At 45.7% G+C, this 18,307-nt stretch overlaps 2 protein-coding genes across 2 annotated transcripts in view; both read right to left on the bottom strand.

Moving 5' to 3' along the window:
• Positions 1-10,204: 10,204 nt before the first annotated feature.
• On the bottom strand, positions 10,205-13,831 carry LOC134461710 (QRFP-like peptide receptor). The gene is made up of 2 exons (XM_063214591.1): positions 13,393-13,831; positions 10,205-12,881 (listed from the first exon to the last, which is right to left on the bottom strand). Exon 2 carries the CDS (start codon positions 12,681-12,683, stop codon positions 11,229-11,231), a length of 1,455 nt encoding a protein of 484 aa, XP_063070661.1. The 5' UTR covers positions 12,684-12,881; positions 13,393-13,831; the 3' UTR covers positions 10,205-11,228.
• An 881-nt stretch (positions 13,832-14,712) lies between these two features.
• grifin (galectin-related inter-fiber protein) overlaps positions 14,713-18,307 on the bottom strand; it is an 8,255-nt gene continuing 4,660 nt past the window's right edge. Inside the window, exons 3-5 of the mRNA XM_063217404.1 lie at positions 16,751-16,830; positions 15,182-15,344; positions 14,713-14,877 (exon numbers count right to left, since the gene is read on the bottom strand). Of these exons, the coding sequence (XP_063073474.1) occupies positions 14,713-14,877; positions 15,182-15,344; positions 16,751-16,830 (408 nt within the window). The remainder of the gene's footprint in view (positions 14,878-15,181; positions 15,345-16,750; positions 16,831-18,307) is intronic.

Here is an 18,307-nt window from a genome sequence, read left to right on the forward strand (position 1 = left end):
TCCCTCCTGCCAGTTTTCCGGGTTCGGCATGTGATAGCAACATCATATGTAGGCCTATGTTGGCGTTTGACATAAAAATGATCAATCATGTCATCCCTACAGCCTATTTTTAATATCCTTGTCAATTTGTGGGGGTTCGCTAATCGCGTGTTTGCACACACACCTTATTTGAGACTGGTCCCCATTCATTTTTGTTCGTTGGTGGGAACCGGGATGTCCTTAAATGCTAACAAGAAAGACTACAGTCTACTATATATTTCCAGGTGACTTGTGAGCTCTATAGAGGCTATATATTGCGTATATCAGGATCAGGGCGTTATTGACACACACTTTGATCATGAAGCATTTGTAAATGATAATGTCAACAACATCGACCACAGTAGCCTACATTACAAATTACACAGTACAAAAAACTTTCAAAAGGGCATTTTTTGTACAGTAGGGCAAAGGAGCAGGAGCTTTAGCACCACCTCGTCTCTATCTGTGCACCTATGCCCTGTAGTGTGCTTGCGTATCTCTAGTAGTACATAGTATAACCTTGGTTGGGAGTCACTCACATTATCAATAGACAGCCCTATTGGATGGCAAAATACCTGCCAAAGAGCTGCCAAGGCATGACAATGGCAATGGTAGCTATGTTTTTACATGTGGTGAGGTGAATCATTGATTCATGTTTCGTGATGTCCTGATTCATTAAAAGAGAAGAACCAGTTGTATTATTTTTTTAAGAGACAAAGAAAACACAGTCTAAAACAGCACACCAAGTTCATGCCATGGACGAGTGCAAATTAATATCTGGCCCTCCTGTGGATTCTCATCCTGTCCTCTGCTCTTTCATCGCTGTCACAAATGAATCGATCTCCTCCAGACGCGATGACACCAATCAGTGGCCTGGAAAGGGAGGCAAATGGCACCGGGGACAGCGCGGCGGCACGGCAGCACAGCGGTGACACGACGGGCTATGATTACACTGTCATCTCCTGTGTTCAGCCGTGGCCGCAGAAGGAGGGCTGGTCCCTGCTCCATAGGGACACCCAATGATTGGTCTTATTATGGTGACCAACACCCAGAACATCTCCTGCACCACCACCTCCACCTCCATAATCACCTCCACCACCTCCACCTCCACCACCACCACCTCCACCTCCACCTCCACCACCACCATCGCCACCTCCACCTCCTCCACCATCACCTCCACCTCCACCACCTCCACCTCCACCTCCACCACCACCTCCATCGCCACCACCACCTCCACCACCACCACCACCACCACCACCACCTCCTCCACCTTCGCCACCTCCACCTCCACCACCACCACCACCACCTCCTCCACCATCGCCACCTCCACCTCCACCACCTCCACCACCACCATCGCCACCTCCACCACCACCATCGCCACCTCCACCTCCACCACCACACTGTCACACTCAGCCACCTCCTCTTCATCATATGCCACATCCTGTGAGATAACAGGTCCGGATGAAGACTGGATAAACTGGACACGATGCTGCCCAGGAGACCCGCGTCGGTCCAGAATAGCTTCCTTTCCCTTCCTATCATTCATCCAGCTCACTGATGGTTATGATCCTTCTCTTTTTTTCTCTCTCTCTCTCTCTCTCTCTCTCCAACCAGGTATTCCTGTGGGAGGCATAATTCCACTTGGTATCTGCAAAAGTGTTTCTCCAGCAGTGATATTTCTTGTGTGTAAGCAAAAGAAACATAACGCGTGGAATGAGTATGTGATCTATCGGGTGATTATTGAACCTTCAAGACAGGACTGACTGTGTTTGTAGGGAAAAAGTGTGATTGGTCTGTTGGAGATTGGCTATGGTGTCTGGTGGAGCAATCAAGATGGAGTTTGTTATTGAGAAGACTAAGGAAATACCTTTGGCCCCTCTCCAATGAAATGTGTAGTCTCTTGGAAATGCCATTTCCCCCGGACTTTGATTGCAATCACACTTCATGTTGCTGCCCAACAGCACGTAGCTCAGAGACATGGAAGGAAGACCGTGTGTGGAGGCTACATCACTACCCGCAAAACACTATTGAGGAGACACCGGAGAGAGAGAGGAGAGGAGAGAGAGAGAGAGAGAGAGAGAGAGAGAGAGAGACAGAGAGAGAGAGAGAGAGAGACGGAGAGGTGGAGGTGGAGGGAGAGACAGAGAGAGAGACAGAGTGAGAGACGGAGAGAGAGAGAGAGAGAGAGAGAGAGAGAGAGAGAGAGAGAGAGAGAGAGAGAGAGAGATTGTTTACACTTTTTGTGTTTGTGCGTTATCAACTTGACTAGAGAGTTGTGTCGCTGAGTGCTGACAATATGCTGAAATATAGATTCATTTTACAGTTGAATTCACAGGGCACAATTTTCTGTATTAATACACAAAATAAAAATGACAAGTGTTAAATCATAAGAATGAGGCCTATAATTGCATGTTAACTATGAGACTGACCTTGTTTGAGATGCTATGCTATTGCAACAGGGCACACTGGCACACTGACAAGCATGTTTTGTGCAAGCTGTCCTGTGGACATTGTGAAAAAGGAAAAGCCTTTTGCCTGGTTTACTTTTGTGAGAACGAATGCCTCAAGGGGTAAATATTGCGCTGACTCACTTGCTGCACTCGCACTCGAGTTATTCAAAACATTTTTTTTGGGACAATATCTGGATTTTTGAAGATATCTGTGTGGTGTGGTTTGAAATTGAATTTCTCTCCTCCTGTATCAATCTTTGCACCGATCAATATTACTGAAGCCAATAAGCTGATCAATGATGTTTTGAGTATTCTGGTTCTTTACATAACTTGAGGTTGGCTTCCGAAAAACAACACGTTTTCCAAAATGGTGATATGAGAATAGCTTTCCCGCAGCCATTACTCATCCACTGCCATTTTCCGTACCATTATTTTTTCCATTATGCTACCTCATGATGAACGTGGCACACTCCTGTAGGAAACATTTTGTTAATTTCAAGTGTACTTTATTGTCAAAAACCCATAGGTAAGCACAGACGTTTGAAATGTGTTTCACCAGTCTCCAATGTGCAGTTTAAATAAAACATATAAATAACACACGCATGCATGCGCGCACGCATGCACGCACGCACACACACACACACACACACACACACACACACACACACACACACACACACACACACACACACACACACACACACACACACACACTTTAAAATTCACTCTGTAGCAATTAGTTGTATTGTAAAAAAATACTCACATAGGCTGCTATGTTATGTGCAGCAGCTACGCTAACCCCTTTGCGCAGAGCATAACCTTACTGCCACCAAAATTAATGTCCAACTCTTAATCTGTTTCTGAAAGGGATGATTTGGAGTTGAATCATATTGAGCTGTTTTTCGCAAGTTTGGGAAGAAATACGACCACCACCTGAGAGCATAATCATATTAATCGGATATACTGTTTTTTGAAAAGTAAAATCATACTGCATTACCCACGTTAGCTGTGCTACATGTGTGATGAGGGCATATCCCACAAACATTTTAAAGGTCTACACCTCGTAGGACGCCAAGGGTCCCTGAACACAAACCAAAGCCCCAGCCCGAATTAAACATATACAGTAGCACACCTAACATGGCTAATGCCGTATGGTTAGTCTTTCTCAAATTATTTCTTATTGACGTGATTTTGCTCTCAGGTGGTTGTATTTCTTCACAAACATGCAAAAAACAGCCCAATATGCATTGCACTCCAGGTAGTAAGGCTCTTGGTAATGTAATAGCAATGTTGTTATGATGTAGTAGTAGATGAGCCTTTTCTGCAATTAATGAACAGGCATGCCGGCAGGCCCCGCTGCACAAAGAGGCTAAGACTATTACAGGTTAAACAACGCACAGTAGAGGAGCCCAGAAGGAGAGTGATTATAATAATAATAATAATAATAATAATAATTGTATTTGTATAGCACTGTGTCATACAAGGCATGTAACTCAAAGTGCTTAACAAATGGGAAAAAACATTGTTAGAGATAGATTTAAAAGGAGAGGTATAGAGGAGAGGCAGAAAAAGCAGGAAGGCAGAGGAAGAAGAGATAGACAGAGAATGAAGAGTCATAAGGTCAACGTAGGTTAGGACCAGGATTCTTAGATGTGTAAGGTCCATAGTGGCTGGGCCTATCATAAGTCATAGATAGTCACACAGAGATTGGGCGCTCAGGTGCGGCCCCTGGCATCAGGGGTGAGGAAAAACTCCCTTTCGCTTGATTCATAGTTTGTGAGGGGAAAAAAAAGCTCAGTGAGGTCTGAGAAAAAAGACCCCCTGTAGTCAGGAAGAAACCTCAGGCAGAGACCAGCGGCCACCTAGGGGAGCCCCCTGCCAGGGCTGGATTGCGAGTAGTAAGGGCGCTGCGGCAGCTGGGACACTATGACGCCTTGGCAGCTAGGAGTTGGCAAGGATGAAGAGGTGGGTCTTCAGCTGCTTCTTAAAGGAGTCGACGGAGGTGGCTGATCGGATCTCGATGGGGAGGGCGTTCCATCTCTTGGGCGCATAGCAGGCAAACGCGGCGTCGCCGATCTTCTTCTGCGGGGGGGTGGGGGTCCTTAGCAGCTTGGCATCAGTGGACCTGAGAGCTCGAGCAGGGGCATAAAAAGAGAGCATGTCTGAGATATAGCTAGGGGCAAGTCCATTTAATGCTTTAAATACTGTGAGCAGAATCTTAAAGTCGATTCTGTATGAGACAGGTAACCAGTGCAGGTCTGCCAAGACAGGAGAGATGTGCTCTCTCATTCTGGTTCTTGTTAGGATTCTTGCCGCAGAATTTTGAATGAGTTGCAATTTGTCAATTAATTTTTTTGGGAGACCAGAGAAGAGAGCATTGCAGTAGTCTATCCTACTGGTGACAAAGGCATGAATAAGTTTCTCAGCGTCTTGTCGGGGGCCAAGCCGCGCACTTTGTTGACATTTCTAAGATGGAAAAAAGCAGATTTTGTTATCTTGTTGATGTGAGGCTCAAAGCTCAAATCCGAGTCTATGACCACACCTAGGCTAGTAACCTTATCTTTAATGTGTATGCTTAGGTCACCTAGGCTTGAGTGGAGTTTTGCACGTTTTTTCTTAGGCCCAATGAGCAACACTTCAGTTTTATCTTCATTTAATTTTAGGAAGTTACTGTTCATCCAATCTGTAATGGCAGACATGCATTTAGTCAAGGCATGAATGGCAGTGGTTTGGCTAGGCTCGACAGAGATATATAGTTGAGTGTCATCGGCATAGCTATGAAAATCAACATTGTGCTCTCTGATGATGGAGCCCAGGGGCAACATATAGAGAGAAAAGAGGAGAGGGCCCAAGCAACTACCCTGAGCAACTCCAAAAGGCACATCATACTTGTTGGAGACGTATTCTCCGATGGTGACAAAAAACTGTCTTCCTGTAATATATGTTTTGAACCACTCTAAGACGTGACCGGACAAGCCTACCCAAGATTCAAGGCGGTCAATTAGTATGTTGTGGTCTATCGTGTCAAAGGCGGCACTGAGGTCGAGGAGGATAAGTGCTGAAACTTTGTTTGCGGCAGTGCAGCGCCTAAGATCACTTATTATTTTGGTTAGTGCTGTTTCGGTGCTATGGTTGGCTCTAAAGCCTGATTGGAATTTTTCCAAGATATCATTCCCAGCCAGATGTTGATTAAGCTGTTTAAATACAACGTTTTCTAGTACCTTGCTTATAAAGGGATTTGATTGCCACACTCTTCATCCATAGTAGTTATATTGTAAAACAACACATACTATGTTAATTGCAATATATGCGGATGATCTAAGTCAGGCTTGTACGAAATTCTGAATGTAAAGAATTTCAATTCAAAGTAATGCCATAATACGAACACTAGGTGGTGGTGTTCTATGTTCTTTCAATGGGTGTTGTAGATTAAATTCAAAGAAATTGAAAGTAATGGCACCATCTAGTGTTCGTATTATGGCATTATTTTGAATTGAAATTCTTTCCATTCGGAATTTCGTACAAGTCTGATCTAAGTTAACAGTACCCACGGTTCTATTGCACAAGGAGCTCCGAAGTGGTATTGTTCGCATACATGTATTATTGAACACATAGCTGTATATGCAGCAGTAGCTACATTGTGAATATTATTATAGGTTTAGTGTACAGTATGGTATGAGAGCCCAGAGGCAGAGTGATTACCGCGCTCCTCCTTAATAAGCTCATTTAAAGCCATTGATGCGCTGATCAGATAAAGGAGATGAGTTGGCACGGTGCCAAGTGGTGCCAGTGCTCCTGCCCAGGGCCGCCGACAGCTTCTGCCGGGGCCCAGGGCAAAGCCATCTGAAACGGCCCCTCGTCCAATACATACAATGTAATGAAAACTCTAATTTTGCCCCCCTTCCCCCACTATGGGCCCAGATAAACTGACCCTTTTATCCCCACAACCTCAACCCTGCTCCAGCTTTGTTGTGGAGGAGCGCCCTTCAACTGGGTGTCTATCAACACACTCTGATGATTCCTTGTCATTTGTGCTCAGCTTAAAAGACACAATCTAGGAGGGGGGGAGAAGAGAAGCAAATAAAGAAATGAAAGCAAAACAACAAACACAGCTGATGAAGCTAATTGCATTTCACGTGTATCATTTGATTACTAGGGGGGGAAATAAACTGTTTCTTGTCAACACCTTGGCTTTGAAATGCTCAGTTGTATTATCCACGTTGCGCTCTGCATGCCATAGGGAATATGGAGTAACCTAAACAGTTCAACTGAAATGAGCATCAGTAAAGCAAACAAACGCATAAAATTTTTCGCAGTGAATTCTGCTAGAAACATGGCGGAGTGGGTGAGCGAGTATGCGTGCTTCCTGTCTCCACCACATTATGCATACAGTGCATGTGTTTGGATTTCACCGCCACGTGTTTGATCAGATTTCTTCTCGGCCCTGACTGAAAGGGCTTGAATAGAGCCCTCACTGGATCTCTGAAAGGGGGAGAGAAAAGACTCCAGTGGATGCAGACATGTTTATGTATTGGGGGGGTTGCGTGCCTCTCTTTCTGAAATATACATCATGCATTCAGCTCTCGGTGTATGAAAGAGAGCGCCTTTCTTCCTATTGAGAGACACGAGGGCTGGACTGAAAATCTTACAGGCATAAAGGGCATTTTCACGGTGGGCCAACTAGTCCTCCAGGAGCTGATACTGTTCTTTTTTTTGTTTGCTTGCTTTTTTGTGGGGACTAGCCCACAGTTTATAGGGCTTGCCCCATTGGCTACATCTTCAATACAATTGGACTGACTCAAACGGGCCCTGCCGTGGCCAACCGGCTGGGCACTCGGCTGTCATGAGGGTGACCCAGGTTCGACTCCCGGCCCCGGTCCTTTGCCGACCCCTCCCCATCTCTCTCCCAATTTCTCTCCCAAATTAAAGCCCGCCCCCCCAAAAAAATCTTTAATATGAAAATGGCTTGTATGGGTGAGAGGCGAGTTTAAGACCAAAATACCCGGGTGGTTTCTGGGCTCCAGGTCAGCCCTGAGAGACACGTACAGTGCATGCCACCCTGGTGGTGGATCCAGGCATTGTTGTACTCCCTTAGGCTCTTAGTGTTCACCGCTGAATACCTTTTATAGAACTGCGAGATGGCTTCATCTGCTATTAACACGACATTGTAAACAGCGTTATTGGTACACTTATCGGCCATCATTTGGTGCACGCCACTCAATGTATGTTACGCAGGGGTGGAAAGTAACTAATTACTTTTACTCAAGTATTGTACTTGAGTAGCTTTTATGAAAACTTTGTACTTTTTAAGTATTTTTTTAAATTAATACTTTTACTTGTACTTGAGTACATTTTTGACCCAAGTACTTTACTCAATTACACTGGAACCTGGCCTGAGTACTGAGTAAAAAAAAATGACTGAGAGACAAAATGCCATGCACAATAATGCCACAATCCGCCGTAAATGAAAGATTGTGCAGGATGGCACACAGCATTTCCACTATTTTACTATCTTGTATCAATGTATTGGATGATGGCTGGTGCCAAGCAAGAGATAGAGGTTATGGAGGACGATATTCAAGAAAAATAAACATGACATTCTCAAGAGGAAAGCTAATTAAAAGTAACTAAGTAACTTTTACTCAAATTGCATTTTAAGTGAAGTACTTTTTACTTTTACTTGAGTAGATTTTTAGATAGGTACTTTTACTTGTATTTGAGTAGAATTTAGGCAAAGTAAAGATTTGTACTTGAGTACACATTTTCTGTACTCTTTCCACCTCTGATATTACGTATATACTGTAGTCAGGGACGCTGACAGCTTTTGCTGGGCCCAGGACAAAGTAATCTGAAAGTGCTCCCTTACCAATACATAGTCTACAATGTAACTGGGCCCCCTGTCTCCCTGGGCCCGGGACAACATACCCGTTTGTCCCCCTCTGTCGGCAGGCCTGACTGTTACGTATACACAAACATACTGTACAACGACACACACAGCTCTGTGATACATATTTTTCTTCGCAATATTTTGTGTTCTGGCAAATGAAGAGCTCTGAATATTTCAACAAGTGCAAATTGCAACAAATTGTTTATGCACCATTGCCCTGGCATCAGCATGTAATAACATTCATTGTTTTTCAAGGTTCTTTTTGTTTGTCCATAAAACATCTATGCATTTTTTGACAGGGGCTACTAAATATGGCTGTTGTTTTTCAATCCGTTGCCAGTTAGACCGGCTTCCATCAGTTTCAGTTCTGCCTAAAGCTATTTAAAACAGACCTTACAGCCTATTAGATGAGTAGCTGGGTTAATGCAAAAAGAGCAGCGCCTGAATATCACACACACACAGACGCACGGACGCACGGACGCATGCACGCACGCACGCACACACGCACACACACACACACACACAAATTGAATCACCATTGTTTGGATCGCAATGTTTTATTGATGTCAAACAATGTATACTCATGTTGTCGCATATTGTGACTTCCGCGAAATGCACTGAATGATATCTTGCTGGGAAACTGGGGGGGGTTAGCATGTGGTGGTGGTGGTGGTGGTGGTGGTTCCAATCAGTGGACTCATTCTTCAGCCTTAGAAAAATGAAGGCTGAATTCAGCAGCAGACACCAAAGTCAATATTAAATACATTTATAAAGTTTTTTTTCTCTCTGAGTGTGTGCTTAAGCCCGGCCGACATATCTCTTTGTCCAGCTTAGAGCACATGTGACGTTAAATAATACACTGTCTGTGTCTGCCAGCATCTCATGTCTTTCCTTGTCATCTTTACAAACACTGCTGCTACTGGGGGTCATTCTCAGCTCAGACCTCAGCCAGACTGTAGCTCACAGTTTTCCCTCCTTTTTGTAGCCTCAAGGTAGACTTGAGCCCCTATAGCGCAGTCTTAATGGTTGGACATGCACAAAGACACACATACACGCACGTACGTACACACGTACGCACGCACGCACGCACGCACGCACACACACACACACACACACACACACACACACACACACACACACACACACACACACACACACACACACACACACACACACACACACACACACACACCTATACATGCACAGTGACCATCCAAAACCTCCAGTACTATTGCACACACTTAACTGCACTACCTTGGACACTTTAAGGGTTGCCCAATACAGGACAATAACCCACTACACCCCACCTCAGCTACCTCACCCCCTGGAATAGCTGCCGTGAACTACTCAGCTTTTGCATGGACAATAATTAGAACTTCTTTGGCTCTTGTATGTGTACTTAACATGGTTATTTTGTTTTTCTGTGAGTGTGAATGTATGCAACATGACACCCTACCAGGACCTTGTGTCTGTGCAGGGATGTGTGTGTGTGTGTGTGTGTGTGTGTGTGTGTGTGTGTGTGTGTGTGTGTGTGTGTGTGTGTGTGGGTGTGGGTGTGGGTGTGGGTGTGGGAGGGGGGTTGTGGGTGGGTTTGTATGTGTGTGTGTGTGGGTGGGACAATGTGTGTGTGAGTGTGTGTGTGTGTGTGAGAGAGAGAGCATGTGTGTATGAGATAATGTGTGGCGGTAGTACTCAAGATATATATTTTCCTGCAATGTTCAATTATGTGTATAATGTCTTGTGTATGTTTTGTATTTGTGTATTTATGTAAGCTGACAGACACCTTAATTTCCTTCGGGATTAATAAAAGTACTCTACTCTACTCTAACTACTTTACTCCAGTAAAAATTAAACATTACTGCACCATTGCGTGCTAGACAGTGTCAGCTTTACTTCAAAGGTACAGTAGTCGAGCCTAAGATGTAAACAGTTACAGTAAAATGGAAGAATGTGTTTGTTCTTCACATACTAATCTTGATATCAGATATTTACAATGTTTACACAGTTGACGATGCTCCATTAATTAAACACGATTTTTTTTCAGTTGCAATAAGCCACTGACGTCACATTCAATTATACGCGTGTCCTTTTGTTTGACCAGAAATAAATGAGCAGGTACTGTGGTACGTGGAGTCAAAAAGGGCAGCGCTGAACAGATTTTCTATTTACCACATTGGCTCTGGCTCTGAAAAAGAACACACTGTGCCGTCTGCAGAGCCATTTCAATATGTCCAACGACCCATTATGGCCTTTTTCTCTCTTTTCTCTCATAAAAACATGATGCTACGAGGTACATGCTCATCACAGGCACTGACTAGAACCATTAACACTTACATTCCGGAATTTTTCTCTCTTTTCTCTCATAAAAACATGATGCTACGAGGTACATGCTCATCACAGGCACTGACTAGAACCATTAACACTTACATTCCCAACACCGGAATTGGCTTATGCTGAAGGACAATCATTCCGCTTTCATTGAACATTCCCTATAGTATCAGTCTATTAACACTAACACTGACAACAAGGCCACACAGCCTTCAGTGTATAGGTCAAACATTTATTGTCTGCCACAGTCAATATATCACTCAAGGTCCACAACATAATCATCTCCCATTGCCCAAGCGCCCTTGGCTTCTTGAAGTACTGGACCACAGAGTAGTTTTCATCTTCAACAGGTCTGAAACGAAGTTGTCTCTCACAGAAAAAAACAGAGACAGGGTCCACACCTCTGAAATCACTTACAACAGTACAGTTATAGCTAGCGGAGGACAACCTGTTCCCACCTGATAAACCAGTGACTTGGAAAACAATATTTGAAGCTTAAAAAAAAAACGACTTTGTGTTGCTTTAAGGGACAATCACCAAGCCGGTTACTGTTTACACACATTCCCCTGTACACACACACTGTTCACTGTTACACACACCGTTAAGTCAGAGGAGCTCTTGGACCCTGTCACTGTCCTGTCGGTGAGACTCTGCAGAGACACCATCTGACTGGGGTTTTCGTACACGCTGGTGTGAGAGCACCACTCCGAGATGGTGTCCTCAGCCACCTGGTGGTTCCGCTCCGCCCCCGCTCCCCCCGCCCCCGCCACCTCCAGCCCACCTCTTCCTGCCCCAGGCCGCTGTGCAGACTTCTTCCGCCTGGAGGAGAACATCCTGGGGATGCTGCTGCTGCTGCCGCCCCCCGACGAGGCGCTGAGCATGGAGATGAGCCTCTGGTGGTACTTGTTTTTGATGACCTTGGCCGAGCGGTAGAGGTCGCCGATGAAGCAGTAGCAGATGGGGTTGAGGCTGGAGTTGGTCAGGCCCAGCCACTGGGCGAAGGGCCGCAGCTGCAGCGCCCAGGGCGGCGGGTGCTGCACGTGGTCGATCCAGATGTCCGTCACGTAGAGGGGGAGCCAGGAGACGGCGAAGAGCAGCACCAGCGCCACCACCATCTTGGCGATCTTCTTGCGCATCTTGAGGCGCGAGGAGTGCACGGCCTGGCTTTGCGGGTCGAAGTCCTGGAAGTTGCGCGAGGCCCACCACAGCTTGCGGCCCGTCAGGAAGCTGACCGCCAGGTTGAAGGTCACCGGGATGCAGTAGAGCGCCACGAACAGCAGCACGTTGTAGACCTGCTTGAGCCGTGCCTGGGGCCAGATCTCGCGGCAGATGGGCACCATGACGTCGCCGATCAGCGGGATCTCGTCGCGCTGGTTCATGAAGATGAGCGGCGAGCTGATGGAGGAGGAGACCAGCCAGACCACCGCCACGGTGCCCAGGATCTTGCGGCGCGTGAAGAAGGAGCGGGCGCTGAGCGGGCTGTGCACGCTGTAGTAGCGGTTGACGCTGATGACCGTCAGGCTGAGCACGCTGGCGGAGACCGACACGGCCTGCGTGAAGGGCACGGCGCGGCACAGGAAGTCGCCGTACACCCAGGCCGCGTAGATGGTGTGGCCCAGCGTGATGGGCATGCACACCAGCACCACCATCAGGTCGCACGCCGCCAGGTTGATCAGCAGGCTCCGGGTGGCGCTGACCCCAGACAGGCGCCGTCCCGTCCTGCTGCGGCCCGTCAGCACGTGGAGGGCCATGATGTTGCCGACGAAGCCCACCACAAACGACAGGATGTACATGACGGTGAGCGCAATGGTGGTGGGCTCGTGGATGGTGAGCAGGAAGAGGGTCTCCAGCTCGCTGTTCCCTGGGGGAAACCCAATGCCCATATCGATGTCACCAACGTTGGTGTCTCCTGCTCCTGCTGCTGCTGCTGCTCCATCAAGGGTGTCATTCTGCTGGTGGAACAGTAGCTCTGCTTTTGGGATTTCTGATGAGGAATTCATTATTTTATTCCCCTGGGCACGGCAGGATAAGGGGTTCTGAGGAAGAGCGCTCTATCTGCATAACCTGTCCATGGCGCACCCCGGTGTGCGCAAGTCCCGGGGAACGGAGGCAAAGAGGGCTGCTGCTACTCCTCCGCGCCGCATTTGAGGTGGCTCCCATTACGCTTCTCGGAGAAATCTCTGAGGTCCGCCAGTTCGCTGTTGTAAATGAAAGAGCACGGTCAGCATGAAAGGGTGTGTAACGCTGTTCCTTTTACCCCCTGAAATCAACTATTTTTTTGGGAAATCTGTAGCCTTCTAAAACAATAACGTGTCGCAATGTGACCTGTTCTACTACCAATTTTAGTTCAAGCATTTTGATCTATTGATTAATTACACTTGATGAGTAAAAGCATAACGACTGAGTGATATTTTCTTCTCCATGCAATACATGCGTTAAACAAAACAAAGCAAAATATCGCCCAATCCCCATTAACTTTGCGCATCAAATATGAAAACATAATTCATAGGAAACAAAAGAGAGGGATAGCCTACATATGAACAGGTGTCCAATACTGCGCACGTCATTACTAGACAGCTTTTAAATGTCTCCAAACACATCATGATGCGCACTGCAACAAATCTTTTAAGTCACTTCACTTCAAAAGGTCTTTGTCTTTCCTGAGAAGCATCAAAGCACACGTCAAAAAACGGATTAATACTGCTTTACCTGATTTTCACGATAATCCACGGAAACAGACGGTAAGAATCACTGCAGCAGCGACTTGACAGAAACAAACAGTTTCACTTTCCTGTCCACGTTATCTCGCCCGATGAACTGGCATGTAAGATATTAAACCCCGCCGTCTTCTCTGCCTCGGAATGACATCTGCGACTGTATGCCCAGTTCGAGCTGAGTCGCACGGAGAGGAATGCCACTTGTGTGCGAAAGAGCACTTGTCAGAGTGTGAAACGTGGTCCGTTAGGCTGTTTCTTCATCACCTCCTTTGCCAGAAAGTGTTGTGCGTCAACGAACCAGGGGTAGAAAACAGGTGGAGGCAAATTTATTTTTTGTTGTCAAATGGACTGTTTTCAAAAATGAAAATAGTGTTTGGTACTGTGGGGGGTTGGGGTGCCTTGAATCCACACAATGGACATAAAAGCTTTATGGCAGAGAAAAGAAAAATAATGTGAGGTCTCGAAAACAAATTCTATGCAGAAGGACTGCATTCTGTGTTGTATGTTGCTTGACGGCTCAGCCTAATGATCAATGGTGGAATGCTGTCATGACTGCAGATTCTTGTTGTTGCCATGAAGTTATTTCCATAAGGCTAATCTGAATCTGACCCCCCCCCCCCACACACACACACACACACACACACTCTCTCTCTCTCACTCTCTCTCTCTCTCACACACACACACACACACACACACACACACACACACACACACACACACACACACACACACACACACACACACACACACACACACACACACACACACACACACACATTTTTTTGCCTCTGACAATGTGTAGAATAAGAATGAAAATACCGTATGCACCCAAATTGGTGTGAGCGTTTTCATTCAACGCCACCCCTTTCTCTGAATTTTTGCATAAATGCATAGTTAGCTATTAATATAATGTGCAGGCAATATCCGATCAAATATTTATGCATTTGACATTTGACTTTTCAGTTCCCCATCCACACCAACCTACCGCTGATAAAAATGGAAATGAAATTCAATAGGCATCAAGGGTTCTTTGCACACAGCCAATACATCTCAGACAAGTGCAGCCAATTCATGCCATTTATTTTCAGATTTGTCCATCTGAACATGACATTCAGGCGAGTTATATCCAAATCAATGGTTAACATGTGCTCCTGGCATTTTTAATATTTATTTATTCCAGATATCCGCCAAGAGTGTATATATGGGTTCAAAGACACACACAACAAGGGACAGTGACTCATCAACTACAAACAAACAAAAGCTTACTGCTGCTCTTATCCAGATGGCACCTTGCGAGACAAATCCATACTCCTCAGTAAAAGTGCTTCTTGGTGATCTCTAATGAGGAGATGTTAACGTCGTTGACCACCTGGACCTTCGTGATGGTCTTCAGGTCTTCCACACGGTGCTTGAACTGCATGATCTTCGTCTCGTCAATGTTGACGTGGAAGTTCTCGCTGTCTGAGTAAATCTCGATCTGCAAGGTAAAGCAAAGTATATTGCAGACATTTGGCAAGATATTCTACCCGATTCTGGCTGTTACGGCTTAGGCTTGCCAAGCTATTTAGTCCACAAATTGCTTCTATATTGCTCTCTAGGAGGCTGGCACACATCCACACACTGTTAAACACAGAGCTTGAGTCATCAAGCAGTATGATGTTAATGGGAAATGTCTGTCACAAGTCAGCCTCATAAAGTGACAATATTGTCATGTAGCTGCCTGTGTGAAGACCACAGCACTGTCCAGAGATGGTAAGTAGATAGGTCACATGTTGTGTCACCTGGAAAGGTTCCTCGGCCCCAAAAGGGAAGTTGCAGCACGTCTCTTCCTGTCCCCAGTGGTTGGCCATGAAGGAGTTGCAGACGATGTCCGACTCTGTGAAGCGCGGGTTGAAGTGGAAGGCTATCCGGTCATCCTCCTCACACAGGAAGTTGATTTCGAACCTTGGGGTAGAAGACATGGCGGCGCATTAGGCAACATTCGGCCATCCACTGACAGCAGTGTGAGAAGAGCCTTTCACATCATTTGAAACTGAAGCCAACTTTAAGGGGTCACAAAGAGGGTCATCTGATTATTGGAGGAGCTATGATGAGAAGTTAACTGTATTTCTCATCGCCCCAATGCTTTGGGCTTTCATTTTCTCTGTCATGTTCATTTTCACCCTGAAACGGCAAGGTCTGGCGAAATAATCCGGCCGGGGTAATGGAACATTATCACCTTTCTTCCCTTCCTGAGATGGGACAGGGTTACTCAGTCGTGCATCCCGCTCACATTTACATAATGTACAATCAGCTAAGGCATCGCCTAGGGGACGGGCAGTGTTGCCCTCCTTCAATTAATAGTCCCCCACGCCCAACTGGTTTTCCCAGTACCTTGCCTCACCTTGTTAGCGATTCATGGATTTTTTTTTTTTGCCTATTGGCTCTTGTAATTGAAGGATGATGAATGTGTGCATATGCCTGTCGATGGGCTGTGTTCACTTTTCATTGAGTGTAATTAAGCCTTCACACCCCATTGACCCCCGAATGGCAGTTTCAGGAGTGAAACCCTGGTGCTTTCTTGTAAAAGGCAATGTTTACTCAGCGTGACGCCAGCCTCCTTATACCCTCGATATGCATTCCGGCAACATACAACTCTCAAAGAATGAACAATATATGTGCATGTTATTTACGTTCTGTGAAAGTGAAAAGCGATGTGTGCGCCTCCTCGTTGTGCTGAGTATGCTATATAAGGCTTTCAAGGTCAAGATGAGAACTCTCAGAATTTTCACTTTCTCTTCCTCTAACACTTTGAAGAGGTGGTATTGGTTTGAAGTGCCACATTACTACGGCGCTCCTGAAGCCATTTTGAAGGACATTGAGGAGTGACAGGAATACGTTAACAAACAAGGTGGCCGTTTTCCTTCTGATAAAGCTCTGGCTGTGTGTGCTTATAATTATCGTCGGTTTTGGTAAATGTCGATCAGATATCTCTTCATGAGAAATCTATGTGATGGGCCGAGTTTGATTACATAAGTAGATCTCCGATACCATGGCCTTTTCTCCAAGCCAATATTGATGACCCAAAACATGTGCTAGGAACACAATGAAGGGAGTAGTCATGGGGCGAAATATTGAACCTGAAATGTATGGTACCATGATTGGATCTCATATATCTCAAACCATATACCAAAAAATGTTGATGATTGCAAAACACAGAGACTATGCTACTTTGGCACTGCATTTTTCAAATTGACCTCTGACGCTAGTGCAAATGTAGCACAGACCACTGTATTCAATACTACGATATGATAACAAATGCCACAGGTGGCTATCTCACAGCATCCAGCTTTGCCATATGAGACACTCACTCGTTTGCCTCCGAGGGCGCCTCTCCTTTGAGGATGATGCTCCAGCCTGGACACAGGCCATCAGGACAGGAAGCCTCAAACTGCAAAGGGGAGAGAGGGAGGAAGGGATAAGTAACCGCAGTAAAAGGAAGTAATCACTTTACCAGCACCATGCAGACGTCACCTCAGCCGCCTTTAATGACTCAGTGTACCTTCAGCTCGGCACAGGGGCACATTAAACACCTACAACATCGCAGTGTGGAAGAGCCTCATTGTCTTCTTGAACACATGCAGGATTTTTTTTTGTCAACAAACAAACAAACAGATAAATAAAAATTCGACAACAGGTTTGACAGGAGATGGATAAAGTAATTGTGGGGGAAAATAAGAAAACATGATAAGAAAGTGTAGACCAAAAAAGAAGACAAAAGAAAAGCACAGAAAACAAAGTGTTGGTATACTGGTTGGAATGGCCGACTTTTTCTAGACGCACACAGTCGTGTCTCCGGTGGCAATTGTCCACTAACTCAGTGAGCCATCTCCCATGTCATCATGCGGGTCACTAAATGACGTTATCAGCTCATTGTGATGTGCTGGCGGTAAAGGGATATAGATATTTCATCAGAGACCACTGACTCCATCAGGCGGCACATTAACACTGCCAAAAGAGAGCAGACTGCAGACTGCTGGCAGCCTTTTTCTATAGGGGCTGCCCGATGGACAGTTAAGCTCTGTTCAAACAATTCCTTCTTTCCTCGCCGGAGCCCAGCAGGTGTATTGGCCTAACTGTATTGACGACATGACTTAAAAAAAAAAAAAGTCTTTCTTTCTTTTTCTTTGGCAAAAGAGCTCTGGAATTTAAAATGCGTTTCAAATGGAGTTTGACCTTAACAGGACGGCTTATTGGGGGCAAGACAAGTTCATCTGCTGTTATGTGGAGAATGAAAATTAATCTTCCCTCAAAGACCAATTTGCTGCAGGGCAGGCATTACTCTTGAAAAAAATGAGCTATTAACATTTCTAATACCGTTCATCTTTCGCCATCTTATTTCTTACCATTTTCTTTGAACGTTGGTAAAGGCCTACTACATACAAAAGAACAGAAAATACACTGTACTTTGGCTGTGAGAGAACATACAATTCTCTGCTTCTGGTTGTCTCATAAGGGAAAACCCACATGACTTCCTGTATGATTAGAACTCCTTGAAAACAAACAAAGAAACGGAAGAAACCCCTTCACTCTCTTCCTGAGGGGGTGGCAACAGTATGCTCCCTCAGTGAATCACACTAAACCATGCGCACGACTCCAGATGCAGTGCACTCAGAGAGCAGGTAGAGTGGCACCCCACACACAATCCACCAGCTGGTGCAGCGATGGAGAGATAGGAAGAGGAGGAAGAAGAAGAAGAGAAGGAGGAGGAAGAAGAGGAGGAGAGCAAGATGAGTAGGAGGAAAGTAAGGAGGAGGACGAGGAGGAAGGGTAGGAGGAGGAAGAGGAAGAGGAATAGGAGGAGAGGAAGAAGAGTAGGGCGAATGTAAGGAGGAGGAAGAGGAGTTGGGAGAGATTGGAGGAGGAAG

Source organism: Engraulis encrasicolus, chromosome 2, assembly GCF_034702125.1.
Source record: "Engraulis encrasicolus isolate BLACKSEA-1 chromosome 2, IST_EnEncr_1.0, whole genome shotgun sequence".
NCBI lineage: Eukaryota > Metazoa > Chordata > Actinopteri > Clupeiformes > Engraulidae > Engraulis > Engraulis encrasicolus.

What these genes read in the sequence shown, in the direction of transcription:
- LOC134461710 (XM_063214591.1), bottom strand. Translation starts at nt 12,683, where the DNA reads ATGAATTCCTCATCAGAAATCCCAAAAGCAGAGCTACTGTTCCACCAG.